Raw genomic sequence first — 18,673 nt, 5'->3', positions numbered from 1 at the left:
TGTCCAGGGAAGGCCCATTAGACTTGTTTTTTCTCTGTTCAAAACACATGCAATAGATACAAAAACTTGTTCTAAGATTGAACTCTCTACACAGATTTTATTCGATTTCAAGTTATTAATAAACAAACAACACAACAAATAAGATTCTAACGAGCCACTAATGGAACGATAAATTAGGGGTCAAATAATATACTAATCAAAATATTGAAGCCAAATGCCCAAACGGGCGAGTGAGTTCCTCTATGTTGGCCATTTGAGAATTAGCCCTAGAAACAATATAAACCCCGTATGTCTCAATGTAACGTTAAAGGTCACGATCACCTCGGAGTGACTTGAGTGATACTAACGGGATAAGAGCTTATTGTTTGGCTTATGGAATTGGATGTCGATTTCCTGTCTCCTGTCCTGCTACTTCCTGCACCATCTGAGAAGAAGCCTGGAGCAGTAAGGCCCTTCTCGTTGAGACGATTGTTTTTCGTAAGCATGGCGAGAACTTGTGTCATTGTTGGTCTTTGATTTGCTGATTCTTGAGTGCAGAAAAGTGCTATTTTGATGTATCTGATAACTTGATCCTTTGGATATTCTTCTAGCTCTGGATCAACTACTTCTAACAGTTTTCCTTCTTCATAAAGCTGCCATGTCTGTTCATGTAAATCTAAGATGTCAAAGAACTACAGAAGAAATTTTTTTCTATCAGGAAATTGGGTCGAAGACTCGATTCCGTCCTGGTATCGGTTAAAAAGACATTTAATATCTTGTTAGGCTTGGGCTACCTGAGAAAACTACGTCCACTGTGCAAACTTGTTCAAACCTTACATACTGTGAGCAAACTTGTGGGCAGTTATAAAAACCTAACATAGGGGTTGTAAAGTCAATGGTGGGACAAAGCTTTCGGTAGCCAGGCTAGGGCTCGAACTCGTTTCTGAAATAGGCAAATCGTCGAAAAAAAACTAAAAACGAAAAATGACGTACCCATTCAAGGAGAAGCTTCTGCATTGATCCCCAGTTTTGCCTGGAACTGCTTCTACCACTAATCACTTCAAGTATAAGAACACCAAAGCTATATATGTCGGCCTTCTTGGTCAACTGACCGTGCAAGGCATATTCTGGGGCTAAATATCCACTGCAAGAGTACAACAATGTGTAATAGGATGTTATTAGATCTAAACTGATCAAAATTAATTTGATAATCACTGAAGTTTTCTGTTATCTTTCGAGTTTTATCAGATCATTTCATTCAAAACTTGCATACGAGCTAGGAGGCAATAAGCGACTCCCTAAAGCCTGGTGCTCCAGTTATATTATCAGATCTAAGTTTTATTTACTACATGAATACATTATAACAACTGAATAAGTACTAAGATAACTTACGTTGTTCCTGCCACTCGAGTACTAATGTGAGTAATATTATCAGGAAAGAGTTTAGCCAACCCGAAGTCCCCAATTTTCGCATGAAGATCTCTGTCGAGAAGTATATTACTTGCTTTTATGTCTCTATGAACAATATGTGGCTCTAGTTCTTCGTGAAGAAAAGAAAGGCCTTTGGCAGTGCCCAAACAAATTTCAGATCTCCTAGCCCAGTCGAGTTCAATGGTTCTATTCTTCGGACCTAGATGCACAAGTCAAACAAGACGTTCGAACACCTCTCGGAAAGTGCATAATGATTTTGGTTATGGATATTGAAATTACCTAATAAAGCACGGTCTAGGCTGTTATTTTCCACATATTCATAGACCAAAATCCTGTTAGTTCCTTCGACACAGCATCCGACTAATTCAACAAGATTGGGATGCCTGACATTGGTGACAACCTCAATCTCTGTCAAAAATTCCTGGATTCCTTGTTTCGACTCGGCAGATAGGGCCTTCACTGCAACTTGTCTTCCACTTTTAACGGTGCCCTAGCAGGATAGTAAGATTGATATCATTGTCCTTTATTTTCCTTTTAAGAGTAAGCTCAACAAAGTAAATACAAAGTATGAACAAAAAGAGAAAATTGTATCCACCGATCTTTCTACCGAAGATAAAACAATATATCATAAGGAGTCGCAGAATCAAGTAGCTTCTGTTTTAGCAGAAAAATGAAGGGGAAATAGTAATTTGGAAACAAAGTTTTATCCTATAAAAACCCATTTATCTTAAAATGCTTGTATAGTTGTTCTTACTTTGTAAACAGTCCCAAAACCTCCTCTACCGATCTTGTTGCTTGCAGCAAAATTGTTTGTTGCAGATCTCAGCTCATTGTAACTGTAAAGTCTGATATTTCCGGGCAAGGTCCCTAGACAACAAAGAGAATTTGAAAACACAATTTAGATGATAACGAATAAACAAAGATGAATAAAGAGAAGGATGACTTACGGGCAGAATGACCATTTCTAAAATGGGAATCGAACGAAAATAAGAATCACATGGGTAATTCAATGGAGAATCATAAGCTAGAACAAGTCCAAAAAATACTAATTTTAGGCGTACGTGTACTAGTTGATGATGGCGTAAAATTTGAGAACAAACCAAAGAACAAATTTGTTGTAACGGTCAAAGATTAGACCAAACTACATAATATATCACTTTACGAATCCAAGTGAACTAATTCTATATGAACATCATAAACACAAATTTGTCATCGACGTCACTTTTTTAAATGAAAGGCCTCGATATATATACTTCTCTAATGATCAAATTAGGTCAAAAGAATTTAACTTTTAGTTGTGCCCAGATTTGCAGCCTTACCTTTCAAGCCAGGAATACTATGAGCAGGATCTCGTTTTCGTTCTATAATTGAAGCACCAAAACATCCACAACCCATGTCTGTCTCTGGTATTAAGACTCCAATCTTCTATGATTTTTAGGGTTTTCCTTCAAACTGCAAAAAAAAAAAGAAAGAAGACAATTTCTAGTTTTCAGAATGATTTCTTGAAATATAAGATCTTTGATTGAATTTAAATTCCACCCAAGAACAACCAATGCATCATGTGAAGACTCAAAATTTCATTCATGAACAAAATGATAAAGTTATAAATCCTAGCTCAATTTAGGTTTTTGTTTGATACCCACACTAATTCTGATCATTCAAATTCAAAATTAAACCCCCAATTTTAGATCAAACTTCAGTTTCAACTTTCAAATTCAACAAAAATAGAACAAAAAAAAGTTCAAATTCTACATCAAACTAATTAACAACCTTAAATCATACAAAATAATAAAATAAAAATAAAAAAATCGAATTTAGTATGATCTGAGGAAATAAATTGGGGAATTATATTTCACCTTAATTACGGAGAATGATCACAATAATTGAACAATTTAACTTGACAAACTCAAAATTAGAGGTAAAAAACCTGAAAATGTCAAACTTATAAGTTTGATTTTTGAAACCCTAGAAATCTCACTCTCCCTCTCTCTAAAACCCCATTTTTCTCTCTCTCTCTCTCTCTCTAACAATATTATGCCCTCTCTGAAATGAAGCTCGTCCTCCTTTTGAGGGAGGTTTTTCCCCCTCTCCCTGCTGTTTAACTGAAAATGACAGTTAGCTGTTGTCCTTTTTCTTAATAAATACAAACTTATAGGGTTTTTCCTCCAAAAAGAAAAATTTATATAAGTTCTTTCTTTTTTTAAAGAAAAAATGGGAGAGAAAAGTTTAATGTAACAGTGATTGATTTGGAGCCCTATTTCGAGATCTTTTTTGAGTTAGGGGCATTGGCTAACATTGACAGTCTATAAACTAACGGACGACGACTAGTAAGTGATATTGTTAGTCTTTTTGCTCTTATTTGCAACGTGTATACATCAGATGACTTACACATCACATTGAAGAAATGGGTCACTTTCTGAGTGTTGGATGTAATGTGTTTCACATTAGATCTGTTGTCGTATGGAGTAAAGGTAATGGTCGTTAGACTTTAGTTAGTTCACACAAGGTCAATAAATCACCATTAGTAATACCCTAATGAAAATAATTTAAAAATTGTTGTTATGGAATCATCACCGATACGTCACTTCCACCTTTCAAAAATATCTCATAAAATCATCAGAAAAATTATGTAGACCTCTTAATCTTACTTCTTATCCTCAATCTTTGATGATAATTATGGTTTCATCCAGAAACACTTTATTACGAGTGCTTTCAGTTATTTAACCATGATAACTCATTCAAACTGTGTCTAACACGACTACTCCGTAAACATCTGGAAAAAAAGAGGTGAAAGGAGTGAAGCATATAGTTGATGTCTTTATTCGTAAATTATATAATTTGTTACCATCATAAACTCATAATTACACAATTATAAATTTGTGAAAAGTTTAAGTGTTGACATAAAAGAAAATGAAAGTTTAGTATGAACACATGACCACGAGAAAGACTAGGAGAAGGTTAAGTAAAAAATCATTTTTATTTGATTTTATGTTCAACTAAAGATACAAATAAAGTAGTCGACCTTGTCAATTTTGACTAAGAATAATTTCCCAATTTGTGGTCTAAAACATTAGCTTTAAACCTAGTAATGTTGAATAAGCTTCCAATTAAGTAGTCATATTTAATTTAGAGAAATGAACATTTAGACTAATAAAGTCTAAAAGAAATATAACAAACAGTCACCTACATATTAGAACTATGATAGAATTATGCAAATAAATTATCCCCTATGTGACTAATTATTTTAGGGAAATTTGACGAAAACACCCAAAAAAAATTTGAATTTTGGTTAAAAAGGATTTATCAACTTTTTGTAGGCTTCAGCTTCCTATGACATTTTTGTAAATAATCTAATATAGGAAAAAGACGAAACTGACCTTATTTCAAAACAGATTGCAAACCAGTTTGCAAACGAGAGTGCAAACCAATTTGCAAAGCTTTGCAAGACAAATCAAATTGCAAAGTAGGGCAAACTAGTTTGCAAAGCTCTGCAAATCAGATTGCAAAGTGTGTGCAAAGTCATTGCAAAGCAAACCAGATTGCAAAGCAATGCAAACAGGATTGTAAAGCTCTGCAAACCAGTTTGCAAAGCTTCGCAAGCTAAGATTCTAAGGGCAATTTCGGCATTAAAAATGGGAGTGCTTTTAGAATTGTCCTTCAAGCCTATTTCCAAATTATATATGGGGCCTAAAAGGACAAAAAGATAACTTGTCTTTTTGACAAAAAAAAAACATGAAATTGAGCCTCCGACCCAATTTCCTGATTATTTTATAACTAAAAATATACAACTTTTTAATTATACGTAGAATGTTAATAAAATTTACATAGTTAGTAATCATTTCTAGTTATTTGGAAACGTTTGTAGTCGCTCGCTATATCAATAGTAATTGAGTCAATAGAAAAGTGGAAACAAAATAACAACACGTGTTTGAACTAAACTTCAGGTTTTTTTAGTCAAACTTGTGTTAGCGTCATTATTAAGGTAGTAAACAGATTTTACCATTTTTCCTCTAAACTTTGTGTTTATTATAGGAAAACTAAATTTTTTATTATATATGCAATTTCTTTTTCTTTACCACCTTTTCTTGTATTTTTTGTTTATTATAGGAAATCTGCGCTTTCTATGATATATATGTCGTTTTCTTTTTTAATTCCTTTGTATAAAATTTATCATTGAGCGCATATATAGTTAAAATTTTAGTAATAAGTGAAAATTTATTTACAAAGAAAACAATTTCGTGACGCGAGGACTGAAAGCGTGATAGACTTTATGGATTTGAAAATTCAAGGAATAATAATCAAAGTGATTTAATGATGCATGTCATGACTTTTGAGCAATAACCTATTTCATTTCTCTAATTCATATCTTATTTATAAAATCTTTTAAGGACAAAGAAGTACTAGCATAAAGTCATGAAGAAAACTTAGGTGGCTGCAATTATGGAATAAACTATTTTTCGGCACACCCAGTTATAAGCTACGAAAACATATTTTAAATTATCAAATGATTGATATTAAAGATGCACACTAAATTAAGAGGTCTTTCTGGAATTTATAAATCAACATCGCAAACTAGATGAAATGTGAAATGGAAGTAACATTTTTTTATGAGCTGTGATGATCTGAGTTTGTACAAACAATAGGTTAAAAGGGGAGAAAGGTTGAAGTTTGATAAATAAATAAAAACATTGTCAGAAGTGGGATTTGAACCCACGCCCTCTCTCGAAGACCAGAACTTGAGTCTGGCGCCTTAGACCACTCGGCCATCCTGACTTGTTTGTTATGTTTTGATATATGTTCTACATAAAACAATATCGTCACAGAAACAGTCATGAAAAGGAACACCAGAGACTTTTTTTTGTTGTTGAAAGAACACCAAAGACTTTCTTTTTTTGATAAAATGAACACCAAAGACTTAAACATATTAACTTGGTCATGTTCATATTGCGGAATAATCTTTTTATGTTATTTTTTAGAGAAAAATTTAAGTGAATTTGGTCTAGACTTCTTTATGTATGATTATAATTTATGTTCATTTACTAACATGATCAACAAGGTACAGCCAATACCCTAGTATATACATAAATAGAGAGAGGGAAAGGGGGGAGAGATATGGGTGGGGTGGTGTATAGGAAAAAGAGGGATTAAGAACAAACATCTTAATTTTTGGGCATCTTAGAAAATGAGTCTTCAAAGCTGATTTTCTCACCCAAATCATGCAGTCTAACATGTATGCTTGGTACAATCCCAAAAGCAAGGATGGGCGAGTTTGCGATTATCTTTAATTTGGAATCGGCAATTAAATAACAGACACAAAACCAGTTCTACCTGTCATATCCCTTATCAAATCAAACAATGTAATACAAAATTGTTATTCTTAGTAATCGCATTTTTATCCTAGCGCAATATGACTTAAAGGGTCAAGCCCTTTATGTAAGAATGTACATTAAGACATAAAACCATTAAACCAACATGGATTCAATGATACTATTCCAACATTACAATATTTAGCCACTACAAAAGAATTAACCTTAGAATATGATTCTTCTATGAAGTTTCAAGAGAGACCATTGAACCAAAAAACAAGATCTTAGCCTTTCAATGGATATCTAAAAATGCGAAATTTGATTTAGATCCCTATCTTATAAGTAAGAAATCATCTCTGCATTCATGTCTAACTACTTTGCTACATAGGTACAAATTTGCATGTGAGAGTTTGGTATCTAACGTACCGATATCTCATAAACTTATTGAATTTTGGTTCAAATACGAAAGTTTTGCATCTATGTGATATTTTTCGGATATCAGATACGAATATACTACATTTAGCTAGGTAACCCACTTGTGCCCGGAAAGAATGACTCAAATCTCCCAACTCATCAAAGAAGACACACCCAACAAGAGAAAACTGCTAGTGAGGAAGTGAATCGAGAAAACCCCAACTCTCTCTCTCTCTCTCTCTCTCTCTCTCTCTCTCTCTCTCTCTATCTCTCTCTCTCTATATAATAAGCCAACAGAAGATCGCCACAGCTTACAGACATTCAGCACGCAAGCCCTAGCTAACAACACTCTTTCTCTCTCTCTCTAAAACTCTTCTCTCAATTCTCTCTTTCTCTCTCTTTATATAGATAGATAGATAGTGATTCCTCCTGTCGCATTCAGAGTAACGACTTTGCAATTACGACTTTACAGCAACTTGTTCTCTCTCACACACACACTCGTCTACCACTTTCTCCCCCCTTTTCAACAAGTCTTTTAATTTATTAATTTAGGGTTTTGTTTTTATCTCTTTCTCTCTTTACAAATGAATACTGATTCTGTCAATAAAGAAGACTCTGAAGCAGACGAAGAAGAAGAGTCTTTGGATCCTATTAGTATTGAAGCTTCAACTACTACTACTACTACTACTGCGATTAATAATACTAACAATTCTGAGAAAAAAGACGAACAAGAAGAAGAAGAAGTTGCTGAGAGAAAAGACGATCCCATGGAAGAAGATACCACTACTACTCCGAGTACTGTTTTTAAAATCAGATTGAAACAACCTCGATTCAATTTGCTTCATAAAATGAGTGTTCCTGAACTTTGTCGCAAATTCAGGTAGTAATTTTTTAGGGCAAATTTCAGTTCTTTCGACTTTGGAGCTATAAACAATCTTTCACTATAGTTATATTCTGAATTTTGGATCACAATTAGATGTAATTTGATTATTGCTAGCTGATTTCTTTGATTCTGCTTTTTTGAGTTTAGGGTATTTGTTGTTTGTTCTCATGAAGTGTTTTTGGTTCTTCAAAAATTTATGCTTTTCCGTGTAATTTTCTGAAAAATTTGAATATCATGTTTGATTTTGTAGTGCTGTCACTTGGTGTGGGAAGTTGAATGCTATTGCTTCTGCATCTGAAACCTGTGCAAGAGTTCCGAGGTTTGTTCTATTGAATTATAGTTGCAATATTCTCCGTCTGACTTCCTCTTATACTGACGTGTGCCTGTGTTAAGAGGGAGACCATGGTTTCTTATTGTAGGGCTGACATATATATAGTCTTCAGTCAATTTTTCTACGTGAGAAAATTTCTTTAGTATTTGAGTGGTGTCATGTACATTTTAATGGTAATGGGGAATTGGGGTGGTTTAGAAAGTTAAAATTTTGAAGTACGACAATGTTCTTAATGATATTAAAAATCTCAAATGTGATCTTCGTTTGGATTTTATATTCAAAGGAGATTTCTTTTGAATTATCTTCTCATCTTGGAGATCATTCTCACAGATATTAGTAAGAGTCTATATATACCTCTAGTCTCTACATCTTCCATGGGATGTGTGTAAGGATTATCTTAAGGGACAAAAATAACAATTATAGGTAGATGCTGATAGAAGTTAGGGTTTACAATTAAAAAAAAAAGTAAAACTGAAAATGATGGTACTTGGTCCCTGCCCTCTCTCGTGCTAAGTGAGCACCCTGCAGTCTGAGCTTATTTGTTGTCTGTAATAAAATTCTTTTAAATGTACAAAGTCATGGTTGTAATAAAAGAAGTCTATAGATGGATGGTTTGAAACTTTGATTCCATCAGCTATGTTAAGCTTTTAGATGCTATTGTTAACACTTACAATAAGATAGCTTGGATGGACTCTCATATCTGTATTAAGTTTAGCATTCATAGCCCCTGCAACTCATGATTTTGTTTGTATTTCCAATCGCAAGTAACTTTATGATCTATATAAATGATTTATAAACTACGAAGCGAAACCCCCATATATTATATAATTTTGGTAAAAACATTTATGGGGTTGATTTAGGATTAGTTTATTTCCAGAACAGAAGAGTGACATCTCCTTGTCTTTTTTCTTTCTTGTTGTTACTTACGAAAAAATTACGAATGAATATCAAGCTTATAGGTGCACTTCCGTACTGACTAACAAATTAACTAGCTTCCCTTTCTCTACGAGATGCAGTTCTAAAGCCAATCCACCATTCTGGATTCCTATACATATTGTGAACCCAGAGCGACCAACGGAATGTGCAATGTTCAATGTCACTGCAGGTATGTAAGGTGCCTTCGTTTTAAATTTTATTGCCTCATCTACTATTGCTTATCTGAGATTCTCAACGGTCACAATAGAACTAATAGAGTGAGGAACCAAATGTCTCTCGAGCAGTGGACACAAATCCGGTTAAACCCTACACGAGATATAGAGACCTTTCTCATTGATACGATATCTACTGAAAAGATGTAACAAACGATATACTATGAAACTGCAGTAGGAATTGACATACATAAACAATACAGTGTGGGAATGCGGTGGCTACTTGTCTTAAAACAAAAAATTTACCTAGTTCTCTTCGCTCCCCCCCCCCCCCCCCCCACCCCAAAAGAAAACCTTTGAGTGAGGACTATATGTTTATACTGTTTCCCTTTTTGCAGATTCACCACGTGATTCAGTTCAGTTTATTGAATGGTCTCCTATTTCATGTCCTCGGGCTCTACTTATTGCTAATTTCCATGGGAGGATTACTATATGGACTCAGCCTTCTAAAGTAAGATAACTTTTCTGTAGCTATTTTGTTATATATTACAGATGGTTTTCTAATTTTTTCGTCTTCAATTGGTTAGAAACATTTAGGTGCTTCTTCTTTTTCATATCCCTGTTGAATATATTTTCCCTTATGCAGGGGCCCGCTAATATGGTCAGGGATTCTAGTTGCTGGCAGTGTGAGCACGAGTGGCGACAGGATATGTCAGTTGTTACAAAATGGTTATCAGGGATTTCCTCGGTATGCCATTTATTGATAGACTCCATTTCGTATTCATGATATAGAAGATTGACTTTTCAGCTTTCCGCATACTCTTACTGGCAAGGGTATGAAGTTTTATGCTTAAAAGCGAAAAGGTGAATCCGGAAGTTGGCATCTGACTAATTTCTTATGGAAACAGACTAGGTGTTCTGTGATGCAGAATTATCCCATTATTTAGGATTAGAAAAGCTAACAGTGAAGGTTAATGCGCCAGATATTCTCAAGAGCTATTCTGATGTTAATTATAACCCATGTCGTTTGCATCAAATCATCGATCATGGACCGCCATTCCTTATTCTTAGAAATGGAGTTCAGATGTGGACACTTCCTCTCTTTGCATTTACCATAAGCTGGTTGTACCAAATGTTTACGAATAATATAATCCGTGACAAAAGAAATTGGGCTGTTTAGTTGTTTACTGGAAATATAGGTTAATTGTATTAAAAAGTATGTGGTACTTCATAAGTTCGTACTGATGACCAACAACCAAAGTTTCGTTTCTTGCATTACTTTTCTTAATTTACTATGTATGACCATGTCGGCTGATATGGATTTCATTCATTCACAGGCATTTTCATAATTTAGATGCTTGCTTACACTTGCTTTGGGTTGTTTATGACCTAAGGTCCTAGTGGACATTGCTAGTTTCATTCACTATTCTTGTTAAGGTTATTATTTAACAAGAACTTACTTCTCTTCTTTCTAAATTCAGCATAGGTGGCTTTCCTCAAATTCCGGTAACCCAGCAAACTCAAAGTCTAGTTTTGAAGAAAAATTTCTTTCTCAGAAGCCTCAGAGTTCAGGTTAGTAATATTTATGTGAATCCTTCTTTAAGAAACGAGTTCTCTGCTAGCAATTTTATGGTATATAAAGATACCAAATACCTTGCTAGTGGATCATTTTTTATGGAGATTGTTGATTGCAATTCGATCATTTTTATGGACATGTTAAGGAATCGAGTTTTGGTATCCGGTATCGATACAAGATGTTTTAGCTCAATATCACTCGACGTATAGAGGTTGTGATGATTGATAAAGATATTCATGTTTCAGTTTCAGCTAGGTGGCCAAATTTTCTTTGTGTTTGTTCTGTATTCTCATCGGGATCTGTCCAACTTCACTGGTCTCGGTGGCCTTTTGCTCAGAATGGTGTGGCACCAAAGTGGTTTTCTACAAGCAAAGGACTGCTGGGTGCTGGACCCAGTGGTATAATGGCTGCTGATGCCATTATAACTGAAGCCGGAACCATGCATGTGGCTGGTGTTCCAATTGTCAATCCATCTACGGTGGTAGTGTGGGAGGTCACACCTGGTCCTGGTAATGGATTTCAGTCAACTGCAAAGATAACTACAACCACCGGTGTCCCACCTTCACTGAATCCTCCTCATTGGGTAGGATGTGCTCCTTTGGCTGCATATTTATTCAGTTGGCAAGACTATTTGGCATCGGATGTGAAACAAGGGAAGAAGCAGGGAAGTCAAGAGTCCAATGAAATAGTAGCACTTCACTGTTCACCAGTTTCAAATTTTTCTGCATACGTAAGTCCTGAGGCAGCAGCACAATCAGCAGCAACCACTACATGGGGTTCAGGCGTTACTGCTGTTGCATTTGATCCTATACATGGAGGATCAGTCATAACTGTTGTCATAGTTGAAGGTACCCATTCTATTCTTATTTGGAGCTACAAGCCTAGAACAATGTGTTGTTTGGTCACATGTTCTTTTGTGTGCCGGTCATTTACTTCTGAATCTTGATTTATTATTTAGTTTGTTATGTTATGTAGTTTTCTAACAACTTACGTAGTCCTATCATGTCACCTATATTATCATTAAATGGAATTCTATGCAAGTAGATAATAGTTAGCAGTTTTGCAGGTCAGTACATGTCTCCTTATGATCCCGATGAAGGTCCATCAATTACTGGATGGAGAGTACAATGCTGGAAATCTTCTCTTCAACCGGTTGTCCTCCATCCAATCTTCGGAAACCCTGCATCCAATTTTGGAGGGAAGCCGCCTATGCAGACAGTTTGGGTGACAAGAGTTAACAAAAGTATCCCACCGATGAATGAATTGAAATGTTCTCACTTAGTTGCAGCTGGATCAACTTTATCTGATAATCGAGGTGCATCTGAATCCTTGATAGAGAAGACAAACAAGCTCAATTTTGATCCCTTTGATCTGCCTAGTGACGTTCGAACACTAGCTCGAATTGTATATTCAGCTCATGGTGGCGAGGTTGCGGTTGCCTTCCTTCACGGCGAGGTCCACATATTTTCCGGTGCCAACTTTTCACCAGTTGATAAGTACCATATAAATGTTTTTTCTGCAATTGCTGCTCCGACCTTCTCTTCTACTAGCTGCTGTTTGGCTTCTGTTTGGCATGACACTAGCAAAGATCAATCTATATTACAAGTAATTCGTGTTCTTCCTCCTGCTGTTCCTAGCAGTCAAGTGAAAGCGACCTCCGCAAGCTGGGAACGTGCCATTGCTGACAGGTATTTGTTATAACTTATAAGTTTAAGACATCTTTGTTCATATATTTTTTTACTATTCTGATTTGGTTTGGTCAAAGCAGGTTTTGGTGGAGTCTTTTGGCTGGGGTTGACTGGTGGGATGCCATTGGTTGTACACAGAGTGCTGCAGAGGATGGTATTGGTAAGATAATTGTAGCCTTTCCTTTATAATTGTTATGAGTTACGGTGTTCCTAAAAAATTAATTTTGATGACATTAATTTTGCTTATTCAAACTATATCATCAATAATAGCTGCATTCTCATATGTGATTATTTCATTACAGTGTCACTGAACAGTGTCATTGCGGTTTTGGATGCTGATTTCCACTCTCTTCCTTCTAGTCAGCATCGACAACAATATGGACCTGTATGTTTCTGTTGGTTTCATAGATCTTCTTTTTTACTCATGCATTATGTCTTCGCAGTGAAAATATCGTTTAAAAAACAGACATTTGGATATGTCATTTGTCTTGCTGATTATGGTTAAAAACATGTATCTAGCTAATGCTCTTCCTGACACTGCCTTCAAACGATAATTCATGGTTGTATAATACTTGGAGGCTGATGGATACACTCGTACGTGAGAGATGGATTAGAAAGTCAGGAAGATCTCCTATATTACAATTAAATTTATACAAATTGGTATTAAATATATACGGATTGGTATTAAGAATACATTCATTAATACATGAATTTGTTAGTTTTAGCGAGTATTTAAGAAGTTCTGGACTTGTTAAATTTAATTTGGTTTGCTATTCAAAACATAGACAATTCCTTTAAGTTTGATTGAACATTTATTACGTTACTAATTTTACTTTCTCTAAGACACTTGGAGTGTTACACTGTACTCTGGAATCTGCGAGATGCAGAAAAATAAGTAATTAACAGTAGAAGGTGCATATCGAAGGATTCCAAAACTGGAATTGTTAGCTTAGAGAAAAGTGTATAAATATTTTTTATTCTAAACTTAGGTAGAGCGTCTAGTGCACTGTCAATTATCAGGTATGTAGTGAACTAAACTATGGTTTTGTAGCTTCCTGCAGAATCTTGATAGGATAAAGTGTAGGCTGCTTGAAGGTACAAATGCTCAAGAAGTCAGGGCACTGGTTCTGGATATGCAGGCGAGGTTGTTACTGGATATGTTAGGGAAGGGGATTGAATCATCATTAATAAATCCTTCTGCTTTTGTACCTGAACCTTGGCAAGCTTCTGCTGAAACGTTATCAGGCATTGACCCTGATGCTATGACTGTTGAACCAGCGTTAGTTCCAAGCATTCAGGTCTGCTTTTGTTATTTCTTCACAACTTGTAATCTTATCAGTTACTGCACACTTGTTGATTAGTAGGATAAAGTTCAACTTCCTGTCATGGACATCTCCTTTTTACAAACTAGCAAGCAGCTAGTGGTTCCTTTATAAGTATCCCCTTGAAATAACTATCTCTAATACCTAAGCTCGAAAAATCGGAAATCGGGACTAGTCGGCAGACCCGGGCCTAGCTACTAGTCGGGACTACAACGGGACCAGTTGGACTTAATCGGTTAACTTAATATATATATATATATATATATATATATATATATATATATAAAATTATATGATATTATACATACATATAAAGAGACTTCTACATGTGTAATATTGTAATGTAAACCATAAACCTTATAAAGAATATCAACTAACTATAGAAGTTAGAGAGAAAAATCAACCCATAAACATATATTATATTATATCAAATATAGAAGTTAGAGAACAAAATTAGTCCATAAACCCTAAACCCATCAACTAACTATAAAAGTTAGAGAGCAAAATCAACCTATAAACCTATATTATATCATTTATAAACATGATTCAACCATTAGATACACAACACAACTAATTATATATGTTAGAGAGCAAAAAAAATAGAGAACTAAAGATGAAAAACAAGTATTAAGTTGTTTAGAGAGAGATAAACTACTTCTAGAGAGAGAAACTTACTTGGATGGATTGAATGGAGGTTGTGGAGCTTCAAATCTTTGTAGAAGTTCAAAGATTTAGCAAGAAGTAGTAGAGAGAGAGAGAGGGGGGCGGCTGGATTTGGTAATAAATTAAAACCCTAAGTTTTTAACTTGGGTTTAAAAATAAAAAAAAACGCACCTGCTGTTGCAGCCGAGTTAGTCGGCGCCTAGCCGACTCGGCCCTAGTCGGCTTCCAGGCGTCGGCTAACTCGGCTGCTGAAATCGACTAGGACTCCGAGTCCTAGTCGATCGGCAGCTAGCCGAGTAGCGTGTAAGCGGCGACTAGGCGCCGCTTTTTAAAGCATAGTCTAATACTCATAGTGTTGGTTATTAGCAGCAAATTAATTGGAAAATCAACTAAATATTTTCTTAATTTTCAAGTCACGCGTGAACCGTGGTTAATTAATTTTACCAAATCAGAGAAAAACAATGTAGTGTGAATTTAACAAAACACGGGCGGTAAACTCTGAGCTACAATTATGTTTAACTGAAGACTAACAGTTTCTATCAATAACGAATTAAAAACTGAATACGATATTAACCTGCATGCTGATTCTAAATCTTTATTATGCCCTAACTTTTCTACATTTATACCCTCTAAATTCCCTTGACCCATTGGAGTCTAGGCTTCATCAGAATCATTCAGGTCTAATTTTGACTAGTGAGTTCACAGGATTGGTAGGTCTCACCTAGCTAAGCTTGGTTCTCAACAGGCTTTAAACCCACTGAATCTATAGTTGCTATTTTTCTTTCTTGCTGCATGTGCATCAACATACCTAATAGTACCCGACATAACAAGCTAGTTTCATTGTTACAATATGCAGGCGTATGTCGATGCAGTCCTTGATCTTGCTTCGCACTTCATCACACGCTTGCGGCGGTATGCAAGCTTTTGCCGCACATTGGCAAGTCATGCTATTGGGCCAAATGCAGGCACTGGCAGCGCCCGGAATATAGTTACTAGTCCCACAAATAGTTCGGCATCTCCTTCGGCCACTCAGGGTCAGTATATACATGTGTTTATCAATCTTTATATCTTGAGATAATTCCAAGAGGACAAGCGTCAAGTTTCTCTTTTGTTAACAAGTGGTAACTTAAGGTGGTGGTGTACAGAAGCACAATTTAAAAAAAAAATGAGTTGAACTAGAGCAAAAGAAAGGTTGACTTAAATAAACTGTTGAAATGTTTATCTAGGAACCTGAAAGTAAGTAAAATAAGTATCACACCGCCACCACTACCACTATCACGGTATTACCCCATCACAATTCACAACTGTGAAGCTGCATAGAAAAAGTTGTGACAGCTTAAATGGGTGTATTCCATCAAGGAGCTCTTCGGATGGAAGAGTTCGTTAATAGAGATCATCATCTGAGGCTATTGAGCCGTTGCTCCTTCGAAGGAGCAAGATATTCTCTTGGAAAACCAATCACATGGGTGGAAACGATTTCTACTCTAAATTGAGGAAGTCGAATTTCACAAAATTTTCATTAAGGGTCAAACTTACGGACTTACCTTTGTTTGGCAAAATATTCACACGAAAATATTGCCTAAGTTTTGGGGGAACATCCGGGAAGGGCTATTGCTGTGCATGGTATAGGACCAGATGTAAACACTGGTAGCTCCGGTAAGAAAGAGTTGTTCTTTTGTGTTCCGCGTCCTGTAGAAATTTTGGGGGTGTAGTTGCATGTTATATTTTGTGTTATTTGACCATAAGAAACAATATCTTGTATTTCCAGGGGAAACAAGCAACTAGCCCAAATTATCTTTTTTTAGCTTAACAACCCTTTCAATATCACTGCCCGTTCATCTTAACTTACTTCCGCTATATCTTTTCCAGGAAGTCAAAGCGGAAACACCAACCCAACTGGGAGCTCCCAAATGCAAGCGTGGGTACAAGGTGCCATTGCTAAGATTAATAACACTGGGGATGGATCAACCAATTCAACACCAAGCACTATAAGTGGACCATCTCCATATATGCCAATAAGTATTAATACAGGAACTTTTCCAGGCACTCCTGCTGTCAGGCTCATTGGGGATTGTCATTTCTTGCATAGATTATGCCAACTTCTCCTTTTCTGTTATTTCTTCTGGCGAAAACAATTACCCCGCCATAGTATTGCTTCGCAAAAACCGCAGGCTATTGCTGCCAAGGTGGAAGAGGTAAACAGTGTATCAGCTAAACCGGGATCAGGAGTTGGGCAACAAACTGGATCGAAGGGTGTAGAAGAAGGTCCAGGAGCTCGCTCACTAAGATTGGGTTCTGGAAATGCCGGACATGGGTACACATTTGAGGAGGTAAAACATGATCTTTCATCTCCTCGATTTGAGGTTAAGAATGTTTAGATTCGTGGCCTGCTAACTCGTATATGCCCTTATTCAAAGAGTACGGTTGGCTCACTCGAGCTAAGTCAATTTGCAGCAACATTGAAATCTGAAAATTTCTGAAATCTATTATTCATCACCAGAAAAAAAAACTCATATTCATTAACTACTTTTGCCGATTGCTCTAATGAGTTCTGTTGCCATTTTCCAGGTAAAGGTACTTTTCCTCATACTAATGGATCTTTGTAGACGAACTTCAAGTCTGGCACACCCTCTACCAGTTTCTCAGGTGGGAGCTAGCAATATATTGATCTGCTTGCATTACATTGACGGGAACTATACCGTTTTGCCAGAAGTCGTAGAAGCAGCCCTTGGACCACATATGCAGGTAACTGGTTGTTCTTTCTTGCTGTTAACTCTTGTTCTTTAAGATTGACAGTCTTACCATTTTTATAGCTAATTCAGATCCTAATATTTCTTTCCCTCCTTTTTGTTCCTTGTTGCTTCTGTTTTGGGCATAACACAGAATATGCCTCGTCCTAGAGGTGCAGATGCTGCAGGTTTATTACTCCGAGAGTTAGAACTTCATCCTCCGGCCGAAGAGTGGCACAGACGTAATATGTTTGGTGGGTCCTGGTCTGATAACGACAATCATGCTCCTGGAGATGAGGCGTCCAAGCTGAAAGATTCGTCTGCTGTAATGGACATCAATGCTTCAGATGATTATGATACTTATTCTGGGTCTCAGAGCCTCTGGCCAAGAAAGCGTAGAATGTCCGAGAGAGATGCAGCTTTCGGACTGAAAACTTCAGTTGGTCTAGGAGCATATCTTGGAATTATGGGATCTCGGAGAGACGTTGTAACTGCTGTATGGAAAACAGGTCTAGAAGGTGTTTGGTACAAGGTTTGATCCAAGCGTTTCTCACCATCTTCTATTCTCTTAAAACTTATGTCCTATTTTACCGATTAGCATTACCTAGAGAACAATCAGTCTATCCGTTTTTTGAGTTTCTGGAGTGGTTCTGTGTTGCAGTGTGTGAGATGTTTGCGGCAAACTTCTGCATTTGCTCCCACAGATCTTACGAGTCCTTCTAATCAGCATGAACGAGAAGCTCAGTGGATAAGTCGATGGTCGTACAGTTGCCCTATGTGTGGCGGATCATGGGTTCGAGTTGTTTAATTAATTAACCTAAATCGGCAGCTTCAGCTCATGTCGTCATAGGTATGTATAATTTCTCTCCACAGCTAAAAATCACAAAAGAAAGCAGGAACAATCTAGTATCGACGTTTTGTTGGAAATGGGAATTTCATTGAACTCATATTTAATCTGTTCTATTTAAATCATTGCAGGATAGGAGCTAGGACCTATAAGGAAACTACTAAACCTAACTTCAGCCCATGTCTGGCCAGAGTTCTCAGATAGGTACTAGATATGTAAGGTGAAATTTATGCATTTCTTCAATTTTGTAATTACTCGACCCTGTCAAAGACCTTACTTATCAATTATTTAGGGTTTGGGGTTTGTGTTCCTTGACAGATAGTAGTATGGTCTCTCTCTGGGTATATAGATGTAACACCTAAATGTCGAATTATGTTCCAAAATGATATAGTCTTTAAACAGCAACGTTTGCAAAA

General features: G+C 36.3%; 2 protein-coding genes and 1 non-coding gene across 4 annotated transcripts; 1 reads left to right on the top strand and 2 right to left on the bottom strand.

Moving 5' to 3' along the window:
- Positions 1-72: 72 nt before the first annotated feature.
- On the bottom strand, positions 73-3,561 carry LOC147560172 (cold-responsive protein kinase 1-like). Of its 2 annotated transcripts, none has more exons than XM_086662261.1 (7): positions 3,267-3,561; positions 2,730-2,862; positions 2,165-2,277; positions 1,690-1,900; positions 1,372-1,609; positions 973-1,123; positions 73-641 (listed from the first exon to the last, which is right to left on the bottom strand). In XM_086662261.1, the coding sequence occupies exons 2-7, from the start codon at positions 2,803-2,805 to the stop codon at positions 318-320; spliced, it is 1,113 nt and encodes a 370-aa protein (XP_086518387.1). In that variant the 5' UTR covers positions 2,806-2,862; positions 3,267-3,561; the 3' UTR covers positions 73-317. The 2 variants fall into 2 exon arrangements, with proteins under 2 accessions (XP_086518387.1, XP_086518388.1); XM_086662262.1 differs by having other exon boundaries at positions 3,338-3,533.
- Positions 3,562-6,099: 2,538 nt separating this feature from the next.
- TRNAL-CAA (transfer RNA leucine (anticodon CAA)) lies at positions 6,100-6,183 on the bottom strand. Its single transcript has one exon. It is a non-coding gene; the product is annotated as a tRNA-Leu (tRNA).
- Positions 6,184-6,980: 797 nt separating this feature from the next.
- On the top strand, positions 6,981-18,673 carry SFR6 (sensitive to freezing 6). Its single transcript, XM_086662267.1, has 17 exons — positions 6,981-8,010; positions 8,264-8,332; positions 9,361-9,449; positions 9,831-9,943; positions 10,079-10,180; positions 10,914-11,004; positions 11,254-11,856; positions 12,075-12,696; positions 12,777-12,856; positions 12,999-13,081; positions 13,758-13,994; positions 15,538-15,715; positions 16,551-17,011; positions 17,250-17,426; positions 17,565-17,942; positions 18,072-18,260; positions 18,389-18,673. Exons 1-16 carry the CDS (start codon positions 7,715-7,717, stop codon positions 18,216-18,218), a joined length of 3,726 nt encoding a protein of 1,241 aa, XP_086518393.1. The 5' UTR covers positions 6,981-7,714; the 3' UTR covers positions 18,219-18,260; positions 18,389-18,673.

The sequence above is a fragment of the Eschscholzia californica genome, unplaced genomic scaffold (assembly GCF_041429995.1).
Source record: "Eschscholzia californica isolate CP2 unplaced genomic scaffold, dmEscCali1.0.p SCAF_2, whole genome shotgun sequence".
NCBI classification, from domain to species: domain Eukaryota; kingdom Viridiplantae; phylum Streptophyta; class Magnoliopsida; order Ranunculales; family Papaveraceae; genus Eschscholzia; species Eschscholzia californica.
Note: the sequence above shows the minus strand (reverse complement) of the source record. Positions and strands in the feature narration are given on the sequence as shown.